This window comes from Leuresthes tenuis, unplaced genomic scaffold (genome assembly GCF_036924035.1).
Source record: "Leuresthes tenuis unplaced genomic scaffold, fLeuTen1.0.hap1 SCAF_4, whole genome shotgun sequence".
NCBI lineage: Eukaryota > Metazoa > Chordata > Actinopteri > Atheriniformes > Atherinopsidae > Leuresthes > Leuresthes tenuis.
This window is the reverse complement of record NW_027325358.1, coordinates 36024557-36045150: the sequence shown is the minus strand read 5'-3', so window position 1 is coordinate 36045150 and position 20594 is coordinate 36024557. Positions and strand designations below refer to the sequence as shown.

The following is a 20594-nucleotide window of genomic DNA, read 5'->3' as shown; positions in this document are numbered from 1 at the left end:
AAGTTGTGCTCATCAAAATGAAACCTTCTCAAAAGCTTACACTTTAAACTACTCTGCTTCGCTGCCATGCAGTTCGACATGGGCTGTTTTCAACCTGAAGAAAATGGATGGATTTTTTTTTTTTTTTTATGGAAAAAACGGATATGGTGGACTTAGTATTTTAAGAACTACAGGTTGAACCACAGGTTCTTGGGAATAAAACTGTGGCCGGGTGTACATACATACACCAAATTCTGTTGAACTAACTCACTCACTCACTCATTAATTTATTTATTTTTTTATTTTATTTATCATGATTGGGACAACTCAAAGACTCTAAACTGAGTAATTAGACATTTAACCCATGTGCTATCTAAAACTTAGAGTAGATCAGTATACACTGATATCATACAGTGCAGACAGTTCAATTTATCAAAAGCCACATTGAGTGTTTCTATTTAGAATGAACTTTTTCCATCAAACATAATTTTTTAAATGTCAACTTGTACACTCTACATACGTATATTGGTTGTTATTACAGTTATGTCCAGATTCTTATTGACAGATAAAACAAAATTGCATTTGTTATTCTTGAATTTTCTATCAAAGTAAATAAAACAATCAGTGTGAGGTCTGTTCACACAAGAGAAATAACTGCATTATTGTTAGCAGTAGATTGCATTGAAGATCAAGATCATTAAGATCATTAATGTGTTCAGACTCTAGCTTATCATTGGCTAGTTTGGAGAACAGTCATTCAGACAGCAAAGCAGAAAATCTGAGAGAAACACAACATCAACATTCAGAATTAGCTTGGTTGGGCTTAGAATCATTTTTCTTTGGGCAACTGCTCATAATTGCTACAATTAAATGGAATTGCAGATAAAGTTGCAAAAAAGTATCAAAGTGATACAGTAGTTAACCTCAGCAGTGAGCACCATAAATAAGAAGCTGAAAGAAAGATGATAAAAGTTATTGAAGGAGAGAAAAGATGTTTGGTTTTGTTGAATTTAAAGGAAGTAGTGTACAGAGGAAAAGGAAAGATTACATAATACTGGCAGATAAACCTAAGACCTGAATGCAACTACAAGGTTGAAAGCGGACAAATTATATAAAGTTTACAAGCATACAAATAGGAAGATAGATTCAAGTTGGATATAATAGACATTCTAGTATCTAAGCAGAACTATTTCATTGGGCGAATATACACCATAAAGCACTGAATATTAAGAAACATTAGAAAATAGCCTCAGCTTGGTCACACAGTATACCAGATGATGGCGGTAATGCAGCAATTTGTGCTTTTGCCAGCCGCCAGTGAAACTCAAGAAGGAGACAGAGCCTTGACTAAAATGTCCATATTATCTCATTTCAACACATGCATCAGAGTGAAATAAACCCCGAACAATAGTTCATATGCAATGTTCATGTTATGTTGGTCATCTTGACATCACTTCACTGCCTTTCGACATATTTCTTCTGTTTATGGTGGCATTAGTTAGCAGTCAGGAAGTGGCATCATGGTGAAAAGGGGAGCATGATGCCAAATTCTATCAGCTGTGGAGGGAGACCACGCCTACATTAAGACGAACTACCAATCACAGCAGAGAATCCCTCCCACTTCGTCCCCGTCTCCGATCCAATCTCGCACGAGTCAGGGAGAATCCAGCATGCATCAGTAATAGCTGTAGCTTCCGGATTTAAAAGGGCACATTCTCGAATAGGTATTTTAATCGAATTTGGGATTTTGATACTTTACCTGTTGGATAAAGTCGTCAAAAAATGGTAAGATGACATTTATAGATTAAGCTATCCGCCATTAAAGTCGTCGACCAAGATTAACAGCAGTTGTGGAAACTGGCCAAAGAAAATTGTTTTGAAATTAAAACCAACCGAGAAGGTCTGGACTTTTAAAAAGCGAGCTATGGTTTTTATTTTCATTCGTGCTGGTAACGTGAACTAAGTAAATATGGCAAAGTGGTGTTTGATGTAATGTGATGTTAACTGGCGACAGTCAGTCACGTGGCATTCTTTCTTTACATGGCACGGGACTGTGGGACTCAGCATGGCTTATCCAGAAATTAAAAGTCGATAAAGATAAATGGGCTCATGCTTTTTAGTACCTTTAAGAACACAGCTATCTGCCGATATCAGTAGCTACTGTTACATTTCCACAGAAAGACATTTAAAAACGGCAGCCTTTCTCTTTTCGGGGCTGCTTTTCTCGTCAGGGGTGCTCATTTCGGCACAACACCGTGGGAGCGCGCGCCGCTTGTTAAAGCCGTGTCTCATGTTTTCTCTCGGCTGTTCCTCTCGGCATCAAAAAGACACGACACGCAAATGTACGTGACATTATGTCGAGGGTAACGGAACGTGCTTTTTGTGAACCGTTAGTTCAGAGGTTTGCGTTGTGCTCAAACAGGCATGAGGCTGCTTTACCGTTACAATAAGCACGAAGAATGTGTTAATGATTTATTAAATAAAGATATTTTTGTGAAAACGCTCAGTCATCCAGGAAATCATAAGAGCTTGAATAAGGGCAACTGGACTTCTTGGATCTTGAAGGTTTCACCCCTCATCCGAAAGGCTTCTTCAGTTCTGAACTAGATGGTGGGGAGTATCAGTGCACATTGAAGAGTATGGAACTCTTAACAATGAGATTTACAGGAAACCCACACATACTGACCAGTACCTGCTTTTTGACTCACATCATCCACTAGAACACAAACTGACTGCCATCAGAACTCTACATCACCGGACTGAAAGTGTACCTACTAAGTCTGAGGGAAAACTTTGAGTCTTTGAGGTCTGCAGTATGCTACCATCTCAAACTTTTTATAGGCTTCTCCAAGACAATTGGTATGTGGTAACCACTAATGGAGAATCTGTGGTTGAGAACCCGGCCTTTCATGATTTCTTTCTGGGCTTGAATGCCATTCATGCAAGACTGATGTTCTCGTGCAGCTTATCCAATAGGCGTTTAGTGCACGCTTTTGTAACTGTCGTCAGGTCATCCATGCATGCCCTGATTGATGGGACGTGAGTCAACGGCTCCCCTCCAATGACCCATCGTGATGCCCTAAATATAAGCTCCACTGCCATGGTAAAAGCTAGGGGGAAATGGTGCAACCTGCCATTATGCCAATCTCAACATGTTGCCAGTAATCTGCTGTGCTGTTACACAAAACTAGAGGTCTTGGTAGTAGGCTTTAACTACAGATGTTATTGCCTCTGGAACATGGAAGAAGTTGAAAGTGCTCCACAACATTTCATGTGGTACTGATCCAAAGGTATTAGCAAGGTCTAGGATGACTACTTGCAGACTTATCTTTTCTTTTTTGGTTACCTGCAGCTGGTGCCAGACAGTTATTGCATGCTACAAGCATGTGGAAAAAACACCTATTCTTGTCTTCGGCACTGAGGAGTCAATATAGGTGTTCAGTCTTTGGGCCACTACACTGAAAAAGATTTTTCCTTCCACGTTGAGGAGATTCATCTGGCGGAACTGGTTGATGTTTGATAGAGTTTTCCTTTTTGGGAATCAGGATCCCTGCTGCTCTATGCCACAATTGTGGGATAATTACCTTTTTCCAGGCCACAACCATTAGTTTCCAGAGATACCTTAGGATGCCCAGGGTGTTCTTATGAAACGTATATGGAATGCCGTTTGTTGCAGATGCATATTGATGATATTGCCTGCTTCACCGTGTGAACTTCATTCCATGTTGACGACTTTGTGTCCATCTGGTGCTCTGGAGGTTGAATTGGTGGCATGTCAGCTGGAATGGTAATTGGTGTGTGTCTTTGCCTGTTAGAAAAAGTCTTCCTCAGGTACTGCTCCAGTTCTTTCATGGATATGTGCAGGTCCCAGATTTCTCTTTGCCAAAGAGGTTCTTGACAAAGTTGCAGGGATCTCTATAAAAAGCTGTCCTTGTTTGCCCCCTTTTTGTTGCTTTCTCAAACTTTCTGCTCTTTGCAATGTTGCCAGACACTGCTTGAGATCACTACAGTGCCTCAAGAGCCTTTCTTTCAATGTGTGAAGCTCTCTTCCATTGATTCCTCAGGCTTCTTCGTTCTTTCACAAGTCTATCGATCTGTTGCTGCCTTCTGGATCTGGGTTGTGCTGGGGGTTGTTTTGGTGTTCTTGAGTTCTTGCTACTCGTCCTGAATCTCTCTGCACTATAGGTACAGATGATCCCCCAGCCTTTTCTGTTGTCCTTTGCACATCTCCTTTCTGACCTTTTTAGTAACCAGACATGGTCTAAGTTAATGGTTGCCCTTTCTTTCTTTTAGCATGCTTTAGGCCAGAGTATCTCAGGCTTTCTTCTGCTGTCTGTAGCTGTCTCTAGGCTTTCTAGAATTGGATGGAATTTTCAGTAAATTTTTTATTTGATATTAATTTGTACAGCATTCTTCTTTTAACAGTAAACCCCAAGGGCTCTAGAGCAGTCACCAGCACAGCGTAAGCTTTCTCTCTGTTTGTTCAGTTTCTTTGAGTCATTGGCTATGACGCTGCTGCCCCAATAGATCAGTGCAAAGCAGATTGCCCTCCCCACTATGATATGAAGATATGCAACATTTTGATGCAGACTTTGAAGGACCATAGCTTCCTCCGGAAAGATGGTCGGTTATGTCCTTTCTTGTAGACAGTCTTGGTGTTGCATTCCCTGCTTGCTGAAGCAGGTAGACGATGGTGTCTTCAACACAAACCCAAGGATGATAAGAAAACTGTAGTGGGTCCTGAAATGTTTTATCTTGCTTATCTGGGAAAGTGAGAGGAAGACTTGGTTGAAATCTCCAGAAATTGCTATGAATGTTGTGTTTGTAGCCTGGCAACGACTGCAGGTAATATACGCTGCTCAAAAAAATAAAGGGAACACTAAGATAACACTTCCTAGATCTCAATGAATGAAATATATCAGTTGAAAATGAACTATTAAATGTTATTCATTACATAGTGCAGTGTTTCTCAATTTCCACCACACCTGATTCAAATGATCAGCTCGTCATCAAGCTCTGCAGTGGCCTGATAAGGAGTCATTCATTTGAATCAGGTGTTGTGGAGGGAGGGAAACATCGAAAACATGCAGGGCACTGTGTCATGAGGACCAGAATTGAGAAACACTGACATTGTGGAATGCGTTCAGAACAAAATAACATTAAAAAATTATTATCCCATGGAGGTCTGGATTTGGAATCATACTCAAAATAAAAGTAGAAAATCACATTACAGGCTGATCCAACTTCAGTGGAAATTCCTCAAGACAAGTCAAAATGAGGCTCAGTAGTGCCTTCACGTGCCTGTAAGACCTCCCTACAACACCTGGTATGCTCCTGATTAGGCGGTGGATGTTCTCCTAAGGGATCTCCTCCCAGACCTGGATTAAAGCGTCAGTCAACTCCTGGACAGTCTGTGGTTCAATGTGGCGTTGGTGGATGGAACGAGACATGATGTCCCAGATGTGCTCGATTGGATTCAGGTCTGGGGAACAAGCAGAACAGTCCATAGCATCAATGCCTTCATCATGCAGGAACTGCTGACACACTTCCGCCACAGGAGGTCTAGGAACCGAATTAACCCAGGGCCCACTGCACCAGCATATGTTCTCACAATGGGTCTGAGGGTCTCATCCTAATGGCAGTCAGGGTACCTCTGGCTGTGCGGCCCTCCAAAGAAATGCCTCTCCACACCATTACTGACCCACTGCCAACCCGGTCATGTTGGAGGATGTTGCAGGCAGCAGAACGTTCTCCACGGCGTCTCCAGACACTGTCACATGTGCTCAGTGTGAACCTGCTCTCATCCGTGAAGAGCACAGAGCGCCAATGGCCAATCTGCCAATCTTGGTGTTCTCTGGCAAATGCCAATCGCCCTGCACGGTGTTGGGCTGTCAGCACAAGCCCCATTTGTGGATGTCGGGTCCTCATACCACCCTCATGGAGTTTGAGCAGAAACATGCAGATTAGTGGCCTGCTGGAGGTCATTTTGCAGGGCTCTGGCAGTCGTCCTCCTGTTTCTCCTTGCACAAAGGAGAAGGTAGCGGTTCTGCTGCTGGCTTGTCCTCCTACGGCCCCCTCCACGTCTCCTGGTGTACTGGCTTGTCTCCTGGTATCTCCTCCATGCTCTGGACTCTGTGCTGGGACACAGCAAACCTTCTTGCCACAGCTCGCATTGATGTGCCATCCTGGATGAGCTGCACTACCTGAGCAACTTCTGTGGGTTGTAGACACCGCCTCATGCTACCTCTAGGGGTGAGAGCACTGACAAAATGCAAAAGTGACCGAAACATCAGCCAAAAAGGATGAGAACAGAGAAATGGTCTGTGGTCACCACCTGCAGAACCACTCCTTTATAGGGTTGTCTTCCCTCTAATTTCCACCTGTTGTCTGTGCCATTTGAACAACAGCAGGTGAAATTGATTCACAAACAGTGTTGCTTCCAAACTGGACAGGTTGATTTCACAGAAGTGTGATGGAACTTGGAGTTACATTGTGTTGTTTAGGTGTTCCCTTTTATTTTTTTGCGCAGTGTATAAACCGCTATCAGAATTACACGGGTACAGTCTCTTGGTAGATAATATGGCAGTAAATTTACAGCAAGCAGTTCAATGTACAGGTCCTCTCCTTGACAGTGACATGTCCAGAATGACACCATCTGTTGTTAACAAGCACTGCGATACCTCCACCTTTGCGTGTTGCAGCTGCAACTTGCGGCCAGCTTGGTCTTTGTCGTATTTTGTGTTTTATGTTGCACAAATTTTTTGCCAGGTCTGGGCTGCAGGCAAGCAAGACCAGCACCCTGACTCTTCTACTACCCCCTCAGTATCTGGTTGAAATATGCAAGGCCTTTCTTGAAAATACTAAAAGCCTGTATGAACGTTTCAGCACCAATTGTGCCTTTTCAGGCGTCTAAGCTGACCGTTCAGTAGACAGCAGTGCACCCTCATACCATCAGATGCAGCACTAATATCAAGCTAGATGGTACTGTTCCATGATTTCCAAAAGAATCTCAAATTTTGATTAATATTACAGAACAGTTTTCCACTTTTTCTTAGTACGTTCTAAATGAGCTGTGTGCTATTCCTGGTAAATGTTCACATATGCCTTCTTTTCAAGGTAAGACTGGAGCTTGCTTTTGTGGATGGCAACTGTGTGCACAGACATTGATTTCTGAAAGTGTTTTACATGCACATGCAGTATTTTTCCAGGATTTTTCATGTTTTCAATGCATTGCCAGCTGAGTACATACATGAGACACCACTCTACACTACTCAAGTATGACTTAAAAAAAAAACCCAAACATTCTTCAAAGAACGGCAGTAAGTTTGGTAACGGAATGTGTGGAAAAAATGTGGTGTAAACGTTGTTGTTTGTTTGAGGGCACCTTTTACAGGTTTAATAAGGAAGAGGGTTTTTTTTTCTTTTCCAGCCTCATCGGAAGAAGAAATCATTTATTGAAAAGAAGAAAGCTGTAACCTTTCACCTAGTCCACAGAAGTCAGAGGGACCCATTGGCTGCAGATGAGAAAGCACCACAGCACGTCCTCCTACCTGCCACAAAGGTATGGATTCACCGTCTTTTCTCGGTAGAAGCTGCATTGACCAGATTTACTTTGCAGCCAATTTAAAGGGACATATTATGATATAATACCTTTTTTCTGTTCTTGAGAGCATACATTAGGGTGTCTGAAATCACCAGCAATTGAAAATCTCCCCAAAAGTGCCATTATTTTAGTGCTCTTTTTGTTTGAAAGGTCAACAAGGTTACAACAAGCCATTCTGATTTTTATTTCAAAATGATGTCACCCCTAAAGTTCACTCCACCTCCTCTGCTAAGCTTTGACCTCTGAGCCCCACTACCATCCACCCTGCTAGACAGATGAGGCGACCTTTGCTAGGAATGTCCTGTTGTCAGCTATACATAGAAGCATGTTTCTTGCATTTACCACCTGCCTCAGAGGTGATAAGAGCACAGTGAATAAACTATATTTGAGGTTGATTTACCATCTCGTGTTAGTCTGTACAAGAAACCACTTTTCATTGAATTGTTTTACCAACATGGTTCAGTTCAACACTGGACTTAAGAAACCGAGCCCCAAAGAGGGATCAGTTCCAACTCTGTGCCTGAACTTCAGATGGGGGAAATGTAAGCATTTGAGAAAGGGTTTATTATTCATTTTGTTTAGCAGTAGCTTGTGCTGACAGCATAGGTAATGGAGAGGGCACACAACTACTTCTAGTTACTTTTTGAAAGATTAACATGATGGATGCAGGATTACTTTAACTGAAGCTTTCTAGTTGAACGGTTCCGTTCTGTAACTCAGACAACCTGCAGCTGTGTGGTCAAGGTGTGTTTTCAACACAACACTCTTTCAGCTTCAGACTGGACTTTTATTGCCTGAATAACAATATGGAAACCGACTGGTCAGCTCATGGTCAAACACAGCACTCGTTCGGCACAGCTTCATGAAAGAAAGTCAGCAAGTTTAGCTTAGCCTTTGAGCTAAGATCGCTAACAATAAACATTATATTATCCTTACAAAATAAAAACTTTTCAACACATTTAATTAAATTCAATGCTATTGTTATTATTACATTACATACAGTTTCAGCATAACGCTGTGCTTTGTGTAACAAACTTACCATGGGCTCAGTCCTCGTATACTGGCTCTGCGTCTACATCACAGCCCATATTTATGCGCTGATGAGAGCCCTGCCAACCAGTGAGCGTCCATGATACATGAGTATAGGTAAATATGATTGGCAGTCACTGTGGAAGTGGAATCAACAGCCAACCCGTTACACTAGCATTACATTATCAACATGTATCTGACAAAAAAGTAGGTCTCAAAGTACAATTATGCAATGACATCAATATGCAAAAAAAACTTTAAACGCAGTAATTAACAGTACACATGCATTACTACAAGTGCTGTGCACATCTCTGGCTGGCTCCACACAGGAAGCCTCGTTTGCTTGCATCTGAGGCCAATTTGCAGCGACAGTGCTACATAGCTTAATGCTCAAATCAGTATGATAACAGTTATATTGACAGTTCTATGAGCATAATAAAAAGCATAATATGTCACCTTTAAGTCGGCCTAAAAATAGGGCAGCCCTGCACTCCTGAAATGTTATTCCTCAAGTTGTTCCATGACTGTGGTTTTGGTATTGGCCAGGTGGAAGCAGAGACGAGGCGTGATGAGCAGAGAAAATTTGGTGTTTTCTTCGATGATGATTACAACTATCTGCAGCACCTGAAGGAGGCATCTGCCCCATCTGAACTCGTTGCAGCTGTCTCCTTGGTCCATGACAGAGACCCTTTAGACCTACAAGATGAAGAAGAGTACGAAGGAGAAAGAGACGTGAGCAAGGACACTCCGGTGAGTTTGCTTTAAACTATCAGAAGAAACAGTTGATATATTTAGATGGTGGTTCTTATTTTGTTATTATCTTAAGTTACTTCTATCCAAAAAGCATGTGTGCCAGACATCAGTGGGCTCTTCTGGAAAAGTCCTGATATCCCTTTTTCTCAAACTAATTTGGGAATAGTTAGCAGGGTCCTATCTGCAGAGCTCCGTGGTCAGAAAGGTACATTCCAGGCAAATTAGTAAATTAATAACTGAGATTATTCCTCAACTCTAACCCAGAACTCCAAATGATGCAGTGCGATATTGTGGTTGATTGAATTTAAATTAACAAAAATTGTGCAGTGTCCTCTATTTTCACTGAGTAGTAGGCCATCAGTCTCCTTCAAGTGCCACCTCAGTACTATTATCTGCTCTAAAACCAAAACGTCTATTCATTTTAATTTAATTCAGTTTGTTCATATAACACCAAATCACAACAACTGTCGTCTCAAGGCACTTCAAAGATGGAGTGCAATTCAATCCAACTATAATGCACAAGGTGACTGTGGAGAGAAAAAACTCAGGAAGTTTTAACAGGAAGAAACCTCTGGTATAACCAGAATTAGGGAGGGCAACCATCTGCCTCAAATGGTTAAGGGTCGGGATACCTGCTGAGAAAAGAAATGCAAATTGATTACAATAATAATGGTATATGTACATGGAGAGTAGAAGGAGCAAAATAAAAAATGTTGCATTATAGGAGGTTCCTCAGCAGTCTAGGCCTATACCAGCATAACTAAGGGATATTGGAAGGCCACATGAGCGAACCCATGTTACCGAAAATAAATATGATCTCTCCTGTTAGTTCTCATCAGAACTCTGGCTGCAGCATTTTGGATCAGCTGGAGGCTTTTCAGAGAATATGTGGGACAGCCCAATAATAAGGAATTACAGTAGTCCAATCCTGAAGTAACAAATGCATGAACTAGTTTCTCTGCATCACCCTGAGACAGGATGTTCCTGATTTTAGCAATATTACGAAGGTGAAAGAAGGCAGTCCTAGAAACCAGTTTTATATGTGCGTCAAATGATAAATTCTGGTCAAAAATAACTCCAAGGTTCCTCACTGTAGAACTAGAAGCCAAGGAAATACCATCTAGAGTAACTATGTAACCAGACAGTTTCTCTCTGAAGCGCTCAGGTCCAAAGATAAGGACTTCAGTTTTGTCTGAATTTAGAAGCAGTAAATTCAAACTCATCTAGTTCTTTGTCAAGACATGCTTGTAGCCTGAACAACTGACTGGTTTCATAGATAAGTACAGCTGAGTATTATTAGTTTAACAATGGAAATTTATGCCATGCTGTCTAATAATGTTACCTAATGGAAGCATGTATAAAGTAAAAAGAATCGGTCCAAGCACAGAACCCTGAGGAACTCCATGACTTACTCTGGTGTGTGAGGAAGATTCTTCATTTACAAGAACAAACTGAAATCTATCAGATAAATATGACCTAAACCAGCCTAATGCAGTTCCTTTAATCCCAATAACATGTTCAAGTCTCTGTAACAGAATGATGTGATCGATCGTATCAAATACAGCCAGGGCAGGGATTATGGCATTGTCATTCACAGATGAATTCTGGCTCTGTAAAAAAATAGAAAAAAAAACTAGTGGTTTGTTGCTGTGAGAAGTGTCTTTCGTTTCCAAATGTCTCTTAAGTTTAACAGGTTTAAAACTTTCATGTGCAAGCACCACAGAACAGATAAAACACTGTGGCTTAGCATGGAAATCCATATTGAAGAAAGTCAGGGTGAGACCTCCGAAGCTTGTTGGGCACTTGGGACAGCTGGCTCCTTGCGTTTTTCAGCTGATGGTGGAGCTATCAGACTTTTGGATTGAGACTCTTCTTGTTGGCTCAAGTCTTGAGCTGGAATACTTTTTCTGAGGGGCCATCGCCAAAGTTATGCCTTTTTTTTTTTTTTTCGTTTTCATTGCTTACATTACCAAAAAGTAAGCCATGTCTGATTGACTGAATGCCCACACATTGCCCTAAGTTGATGACTGATTTGTTTGATGACCAGGCAGCTGCAATCCACCTGCCCTCGTCAGTGTTCGCCTCAGAGTTTGAGGAGGAGGTGGGGCTTCTGAACAAAGCTGCTCCTGTTTCAGGTAAATCGGCTCAAATCAATAAAAGTCGTGTATGACCTTTTTTTTCAGATTAGATTTATTCCCTGTATGTTTTCAAACTGTATCAGATAAACCACGATAATTCATTTTCAGTGTAAAACTATGTTGAACATAGAACATAGTTCAACATATGTTGTATACACCGTTTAGTTCTCTTCATGCCCAGATGTCACCAGGTTCTTGTGTTTTCTTTCAGGACCTCGTGTGGACATGGACCCTGACATTGTAGCTGCTCTTGATGAAGACTTTGACTTTGATGACCCCAATAACATCCTAGAAGATGACTTCATCGTCAAAGCAAATTTTGTTGGTGGAGCCCTGGACATGGGGTAAGACACAAGATGTCACAACATTTTTCCTTTGATTCCTCAAAGTTTGGTGTGAAGAATTTTTCTTTCTTAGCTTGCTTTTGAGAAGCTGTCATTTAAGAAATCTGACGACTTTTCTCCAGGCTTAGATACTCCGCTCTGTGCTTTCAGGACGTCCAGTCCCGCCCGGTCCAGGCTGCAGTTGTTAGTACTTTAGCAGCAGAGCCAGCGTAGAAATCTCGGCATGCGTTTTACCATCTTCAAAAAGCTGTCCAATCATATCTAAATGATCCTCAAGTCTGGCCATTCTGTTGTCCCAGCCACTCCCGGGTCACGGTCATTTCCGGCTCACTTGCTTCAGATCAAAATTGGATGAAACTGGAAACACTCGTTATCCATTTTTTTCCCATTACTCATTTGAGCATAAACTCGAAAACTGAAAAAACAAAGTGGTTATCTGTTTTTTCATTTGAGTTTCATGAATACTGAAAAAAGTTGTTTTTTCGTTTTCTTATTTTTGGTTTTATTTGCAAAAACGAATAAATGAATGATACAGATTTTTCAGGCCAATTTGTAACCTGATGCTAGAAATCAGAGCTTTTATCTTATAAGTCTAATGTTTTCAAGACAGTTTTTCCAATATGGAGATGTTACTAATTTCTTATCCGTGTGTAATGGGTGACAGAGAAGACTGTGACAGCATCGAAGATGATGATGAATGGGAGGACACAGACGAGGAAGGCAGCGTTAACTCCAACGGTGCTTTTTCAGCCAACGAGCACATGGAAGGGGAAGGTTGTAGTCGAGAGTTTCTTTTCATGGATGAGGAGACAAAGAGTCGCTTCACAGAGTACTCTATGACTTCGTCCGTGATGAGGAGGAATGAGCAGCTCTCCCTGCTTGACAGCTGCTTTGAAAAGGTAAACCTTGTTAATGTTTATGCATTTGACAGATGCTTTTATCCAAAGCGACTTACAGGTAGACAGATAGAGGGTACAGGGGTCTTGTCTAAGGAGGGGATTTGAACCTAAGTCTCCCACATGGAAGGTGGCAATCACCACTACACTATCCAGTGAATGTTAATATGTTCCACAGACTCATCAAGCTCAGGGGCTAAAATATTACTTCAGCCCTGGGACATTTCCACAGATTTCACATTGGAGATTTGCCAAAGAGATTTACATGCTAATAAAACCTGGGTTAGAATGTCTAAAACTATAACAGCGATGTAGCAGAATGAATATATTTAGCATTGAGCCCCATCTGCTGTATGTTTTTTCAGTTTTACGAACAGTTTGATGATGACGAGATCGGCGCTCTGGACAACACTGAGCTGGAAGGCTTTATAAAACTGGACAGCTCTCGCTTGGAAGAGGTCGTCAAAGACTATTTCAAACATAAAATGAAAGAGTGAGCTTTTTTTTTCTTTCATCTTGATGTTATTTAGGCATTTGTATTTTGATAAACCATGTAATTAGACCAAGATTTTCCCAGCTGATTGTTTTTTGAACAGGATTAAATTCTAGCTTATTAAAGTTTGTCCTGTTTGTGGATCAGCTGTCTTAGGCCTGACGACTTTAGATCCGAAGAACTTCCAGCTGTGAAGGAAGAAGAGGAAGATGAAGAAGAAATGGAGACTGTTGTTATACAGACTCCACAGGAGAAGTGGGACTGTGAGACCATCATCAGTGAGTATAATTTTCTAAGTGGCTGAAATGGGTTTCCTTCAGAGGGTGGCTGAGTTCAGCCTTAAGCGTAGTTTATGCTTCTCCGTCATTTCGTAGCTACGCCGCTCATGTGGACCCCTATGCCGTAGCCTGACGTGCACCTCCAACTGTAAGGGCTGTGATTGGTGCGCTCAGAACGTCATTTCTAGCAGTTGCTTTTTCCGGTCTTAATGGCTGTACACGGTGAAGCTCGTCAAATCGGCCCGTTTACATTCGAAAGTGCATTTGTTCATCCAGGTCCCTCAGTGGGTGAACCAGTGATGTAAATTCACTCATTCAGCCTCGACCACCTCTGCAAACGTCTTCTCTGTTGCCTGCGCTTCAACATTTGCAATTTAAGCATTTGTTCTTCAATATCGATGAGCTCTATCTGCAAAAACAGCTGCTCCACCTCGGTTGCCATCGTTTACTGTTGTTAACTGTGACCGGAAGAAGAAGCAAGGATTCGGCTATAACCTGAAGCCCCACAAACACACAGCCACACCCCCCTACCGGCATGGTGAACTGCAGAGCAACGCGTTCCCTCGACGCAGAACTTCGAATGCTCGATGACGGCGTCACGTCGACACCATCGACGTTACAGAGAAACCTAAAAATTGAAAGGAGTCAGCTGAGGTGGTTCAGGCATCTGCTTAAGATGGCTGCTGGTCACCTCTCTTTGGAGGTTTTCCAGGCACGTCCAGCTTGGAGAGAGGAAGCCCCGGGGCAGACCCAGAGCTCGCTGTAAGGATTACATATTCCTTCTGGCACATGTATATACGTGTGTGTGTGAGAGAAGAACAAAGTCACATACTGCCAATCATCAGATACCCCGATGGAATAATAACCGAGCCAAAGGAGGGATATAAAAACAAGAAAGCTCTTTAAAATGTATTGAGAGTTTCACCCCAATTCCAGCACTCTGAGATTGTACACTAAGACAAAGGAGGGGCGTGGAAGTCCTATCAGTGGCTAGAAAAAACTGGGCTGACAGACAGCACAGACGCATTCATGATGGCAGCTCCAGAACAGGCCCTAAGCACAACAACAATAGAGGGCGGGGTCTGCCACATCAGGCAAGACCCAGGTGTGGGCTGTGGAAAGAGACTTCAGTCCAGCACACAGTAGCGTGCTGTAAGATGCAGGCAGGTACAGCATACTTAAGGGAATGCCACGACAAGGTGGATAAGTATTGGTATTCACTGCATGGATGATTATCTTTCACATGGCACCAAGTTATTTAACCGTCAGTGATGCTGTGAGTAGCTTCTCATTTCTTAAGCAACCATGTGGTCGGGGAAAAGATATTAGTCTGTTTCAGACGGGTCAATTATTGGCACGCATCAAGCAAAGAAAAAATCTCAGGAGTTTGCTGAAACTTCCTAAAAGAACTGTCCAACGCATTATTAAAAACTGGAAGGATAGTGGGAAACACTCATCTTTGAGGAAGAAATGTAGTCGGGAAAAAAAATCTTGAATGATCGTGATCGGCGATCACTTAAACCGTTGAAATCAAGTTGTAAAAAAACAAAAGTAGAACTCACAGCCATGTTTAATAGTGAAAGTAAGAGCATTTCCACACGCACAGTGTGAAGGGAGCTCAAGAGATTGGGACTAAACAGCTGTGGAGCTGTAAAAACATATTGCTAGGAGCATAAAGATTGGACTCTGGAGCAATAGAAGAAGGTCATGTGGTCTGAGGAGTCCAGATTTACCCTGTTCCAGAGTGATGGGCACATCAGGGTAAGGTACGATCTGGGGTAGCTGCAGTTGGTCAGCAACGTTATGAGCCCAAAGAATGAGATCAGCTGATTGCCTGAATATACCGAATGACCAGGTTATTACATCAGTGGATTTTTTTTCTTCCCTGATGGCACGGGCATAATCCAAGATGACAACGGTAGAGTAGAGTGGTTCAGGAAGCATGAGACTTGATTCTCACACATGGATTGGTCAACACAGAGTCCAGACCTTAACCACAGTGAGAATCTCTGAGAAGACTTTGTGCAGCGCTCCCATTGTCACTACAAGATCTTGGTGAAAAATGAATACAACTCTGGACGGAAATAAATGTTGTGACATTGCAGAAGCTTATCGAAACAAAGTCACAGCGAATGCTAAAACGATATATTGGTGTGTGATTTTCTTTTTGGACGGGCAGTGTATTTAGCGTTTGCAGTTTCATTTATTTTTTTCATCAGTCATATGGGATGTTTATTAGCTTTGAAATTTTAACTTAAATATTAAGAAGAAAACTTGTACTGTACCCATGTTGTGATGTCAGCTTTAATGTTTGGTATTCATGCTGAGAAATGTGTTGGTATGACATCTGATAGAAGTATATCTATCCAAGTATATGTTGTTTACTTCTTTGTCTTCTCTAGGTACATATTCCAACATATATAACAGACCCAAAGTCATTGAAGAACCACAAAAGGTATGTGAAAAATATATATATACACAAACCCATTTCCAAATAAGCTGGGACATTGTTTAAAAATGTAAACCGAACAAAATACAGTGATTCTCAAATCCTTTTCAACCTGTTTTCAATTGAATTCACTAATAAGACAATATTTAGTGTTCAAACTGATGAGCTGTATTGTTTTTTGCAAATATTCACTCATTTCAAATGTCACCAACAAAAGCCAAATCTGTATCTATATACACACGTGGACAAAAGTGTTGGTACCCCTCAGTTAAAGAAGGAAAAACCCACAATTCTCACTGAAAGCACTTGAAACCTACAAAAGTAACAATAAATAAAAATTCATTGAAAATTAAATAAGCAAAATCAGCCATCACTTTTGAAATGTTGATTAACATAATTATTTAAAAAAAACAAAAACTAATGAAATAGGGCTGGACAAAAATGATGGTACCCATAACTTAATATTTTGTTGCACAACCTTTTGAGGCAATCACTGCAATTAAACGGTTTCTGTATTTGTCAATGAGCGTTCTGCAGCTGTCAACAGGTATTTTGACCCACTCCTCATGAGCAAACTGCTCCAGTTGTCTCAGGTTTGATGGGTGTCTTCTCCAAATGGCATGTTTCAGCTCCTTCCACAGATGTTCAATGGATTCAGATCTGGGCTCATGGAAGGCCACTTTAGAATAGTCCAACGCTTTTCTCTCAGCCATTCTTGGGTGTTTTTGGCTGTGTGTTTTGGATCGTTGTCCTGTTGGAAGACCCATGACCTGCGACTGAGACCAAGCTTTCTGACACTAGGCAGCACATTTCTCTCCAGAATGCCTTGATAGTCGTCAGATTTCATTTTACCTTGCACACATTCAAGACACCCTGTGCCAGATGCAGCAAAGCAGCCCCAAAACATTGCTGAGCCTCCTCCATGTTTCACCGTAGGGACAGTGTTCTTTTCTTCGTATGCTTGGTTTTTGAGTCTATGAACATAGAGTTGATGTGCCTTACCAAAAAGCTCCAGTTTGGTCTCATCTGTCCAAAGGACATTCTCCCAGAAGCTTTGTGGCTTGTCAACATGCATTTTTGCAAACTCCAGTCTCGCTTTTTTATGATTTTCTTTCAGCAGTGGTGTCCTCCTTGGTCGTCTCCCATGAAGTCCACTTTGGCTCAAACAACGACGAATGGTGCGATCTGACACTGATGTACCTTGGCCTTGGAGTTCACCTTTAATTTCTTTGGAGGTTGTCCTGGGCTCTTTGGATACAATTCCAACGATCTGTCTCTAAAATCTGTCATCAATTTTCCTCTTGTGGCCACGTCCAGGGAGGTTGGCTACTGTCCCGTGGGTCTTGAACTTCTGAATAATATGAGCCACTGTTGTCACAGGAACTTCAAGCTGTTTAGAGATGGTCTTACAGCCTGCACCTTTAAGATGTTTGTCTATAATTTTTTTTCGGATGTCCTGGGACAATTCTCTCCTCTGCTTTCTGTTGTCCATGTTCAGTGTGGTACACACCTTTTCACCAAACAGCAGAGTGACTACTTGTCTCCCTTTAAATAGGCAGACTGACTGATTATGAGTTTGGAAACACCTGTGATGTCAATGAAAGGACACACCTGAGTTAATCATGTCACTCTGGTCAAATAGTTTTCAATCTTTTATAGAGGTACCATCATCTTTGTCCAGCCCTATTTCATTAGTTTTTAAAAAAAAAATAATTATGTTAATCAACATTTCAAAAGTAATGGCTGATTTTGATCATTTAATTTTCAATTAAATTTTATTTATTGTTACTTCTGTAGGTTTCAAGTGCTTTCAGTGAGAATTGTGGGTTTTTCCTTCTTTAACTGAGGGGTACCAACACTTTTGTCCACGTGTGTACATGTGATCATGTATACGAGAGTGAGTAATACCAGATAATACTGAAATACAACCTGTTTCAGAAGATATCTGAAAACTATGCAAGACAGAGTTGTTCAGTCTTATGTCTAGTGACCACATCAGGGAACTCTCATTTTTTGTTTGTCCTCAGCCAAAGCTAATCCGTGTGTCTAATAAGACGGGCATCCCTCTAGATGTCCTTTCCACCAGAAGCTCTGCAGCCAAGCTGGTAGAGACCAAGACCAAGATCAGTGAGTCAGACCGGCCACACATGTCGTCTCAACCCAGAAGCAAAGAAGAGAGCAAAGAAGAGAAGAGGGCGAGGAAACAGGCCATCAAAGAAGATCGCAAGGTAATGAACACTCGCTGCTTCATTAAAGGCCACTCTGACTGAGTTAAACTGGATTTTGAATTTTTGAACTTTACATTTTCATTTTGAAGGTTTTGACTAAAAAGGTGTCACAGTGATGTCTTACAGTCGTCTTTTTGTTTTCTCCTGATGAATGAATTGCCTTTTTGGGGGGCCTGAACATATCCAACAATACACAAAATGCAAAGTGGTGCTTCTTGCAGCTTTAATTTGACCTTGTTCCACAAACATGGTTCACGTGAGCACTGAATGTGAATTTATCTGTGGCTGAAAATATTTCTGCAAATTTTAGAGCATAGGAATTCTACTTAATTGAACAATGATCATAAATAAAGATCAAATATTCACTGAGGGAATCATCTGTCTATTTAATAGACATGAGTACTTCTAGTTGGAGAAGAAGGGCTGACAATTGAGATGAAAAATATTTGTACAGTACAATATGTTAAATCTATCTTTTGTGTTTTGTTCAGGAGAGGAGAGCTGAAAAGAAAGCCAACAAGGTGGCATTCAATGAGGAAAAGATACGACAGGAAAAGCAAATGATGAATCTGAGAACAAGCGTTCAAGGCCTGAAGCTTTAGTAGCCGACACTCAACGCATCCCCACTTTCTGCCAGTTGATGGAATGATCAGTCAACAGACTGGACTTTATGTCAGTGAAGCTCACACGATGGGAATCAACGACAGACATGAGAAATGAGTAAATGCTGGGTTTCAAGACTTAAGGAAGGAGTTTCCCGACATCAGTTTCAATTAATTTCACAAAAAGAATAAAAACAAGCCAACATTTTTCCTTTTTTCAAAGAGGTTTTTTCTTTTCTCACATCCAGCCACATTTGATTGGTAATTTTGAAGCACGTACAGAGTCATGTTTGTTTGTTGGCTAACAGTGCTTCGACTAAAACAGGGAAGCACGCCAACCGGGCTCTTTAATGGTTTACTTTGTGCTTCAAAAATGTGATTCCTTCTTCACCATTGCACCATTGTTAGTAGTGCAGACAGTAGCTTTTGATAAATCCTGACCCACTGATTCCACTTGTTTCCAGTGTATTTGTGCTAAGCTAACCACCAGTATGTGGTTGCTTTATATTTAATCAGCAGACACAGTTGACATCAGGCTTCTCATCTGACTCCAGGCTACAGAGCACACTGATGCATGTCCCAAAATGACCAGCTATTTATTTGCTAAGAACGTTTGGATTCTTTTGCTAATGGAATAAAAGGGATTTTGTGGGAGAGATACTGCTTACCTATTCAGCTGAACGACTGCTTTCCCAAAAAAACAAAACAGATGTGGCAGTTGGTGTAAAAGTATGCCTTTCCCATTTAATAATGGCATTGCTTGAAAACTGATGGCAATGGGCTGACTAGGATCAACTTTTTAAATTGGAAAACCTTTATCCCAAATGGCAAACCGTACTAGCAGTAAAGCTTTTTCACCTCAAGTGATCAGAACTATCCCCCAAATGCTCATTACGTCCAGCACCTTGCTGGTCTTCCACTGGCTGATATCTATGCTCTCGTCCATCATGTTTAGAAAAGACAGACGCAGACGTGGTGACTTCTGCCTGCACAGGATTGATGGTGCATAGAAGTTGCATGAATTCCAATTTGACCGTACAGACTGAAAAATTCAATCTGAATGCGATTTATGACCACATACTGAAGTGGCGATAATCAGAATTGAATAAACTGGATTCTATGTGACTTGTGCTGTTCATTTACAAAAAAAATCATATATGTGTCACATATGAGCAAAAATTGTATTTGGGCCACATTTTATATGTAGCCTGAACATGGTCAAATCTGTGGTGTGGGTCTGCAGCACTGATTACTACTGTTCAATAGACATTCTACAAAAATTGCTTTCGATAATACAATCGCACCACACTGTAACATGAAGGCGAACTCAAATAACATGTTAGTGAAAATGTGAAATGTTACCTTTATATCAAGAACAATTTGGAGTGAAGTATAGTGTTCCAGTCTGCTCACTCTCATTTGGTACAACTGGATAAAGATAATTGAGCATTGTGGTGAAAGTTGCAACTCCAAGGAATTGTGGGATGGAATTATCTCCTTTCTTTCATAAAGGAGGTCTGGTGTAACCGATGTTAAAGGAGATAAATAGCATTTGGAGAATTGGAACAGCTGCCACTTTGAGACTTATAGATCATTTCACTCTGGTAGGAAGGTTCCTAAGCAAAATAGACTATTCGATTGTCACAGTGGAACCAACAAAGCCAAGGCACAACTCAGTGCAGCTGCAGAAATGACCATTCCAGTGGGAACCACCTCGATCTGGTATGTGTTTATCTGGAGTTCGAGCCACACACTTCCACCACCACCTTAAGGTTGGAATAATTGCCTCCTCGAGGCTCTGT

At 41.3% G+C, this 20594-nt stretch overlaps 1 protein-coding gene across 1 annotated transcript; it reads left to right on the top strand.

Moving 5' to 3' along the window:
- Positions 1 to 1613: 1613 nt before the first annotated feature.
- On the top strand, positions 1614 to 19917 carry ltv1 (LTV1 ribosome biogenesis factor). Its single transcript, XM_072383630.1, has 11 exons — positions 1614 to 1764; positions 7409 to 7540; positions 9158 to 9361; positions 11412 to 11499; positions 11714 to 11846; positions 12511 to 12745; positions 13108 to 13235; positions 13383 to 13513; positions 15916 to 15968; positions 17990 to 18190; positions 18682 to 19917. The coding sequence occupies exons 1-11, from the start codon at positions 1762 to 1764 to the stop codon at positions 18790 to 18792; spliced, it is 1419 nt and encodes a 472-aa protein (XP_072239731.1). The 5' UTR covers positions 1614 to 1761; the 3' UTR covers positions 18793 to 19917.
- The last annotated feature ends 677 nt before the right edge of the window (positions 19918 to 20594 follow it).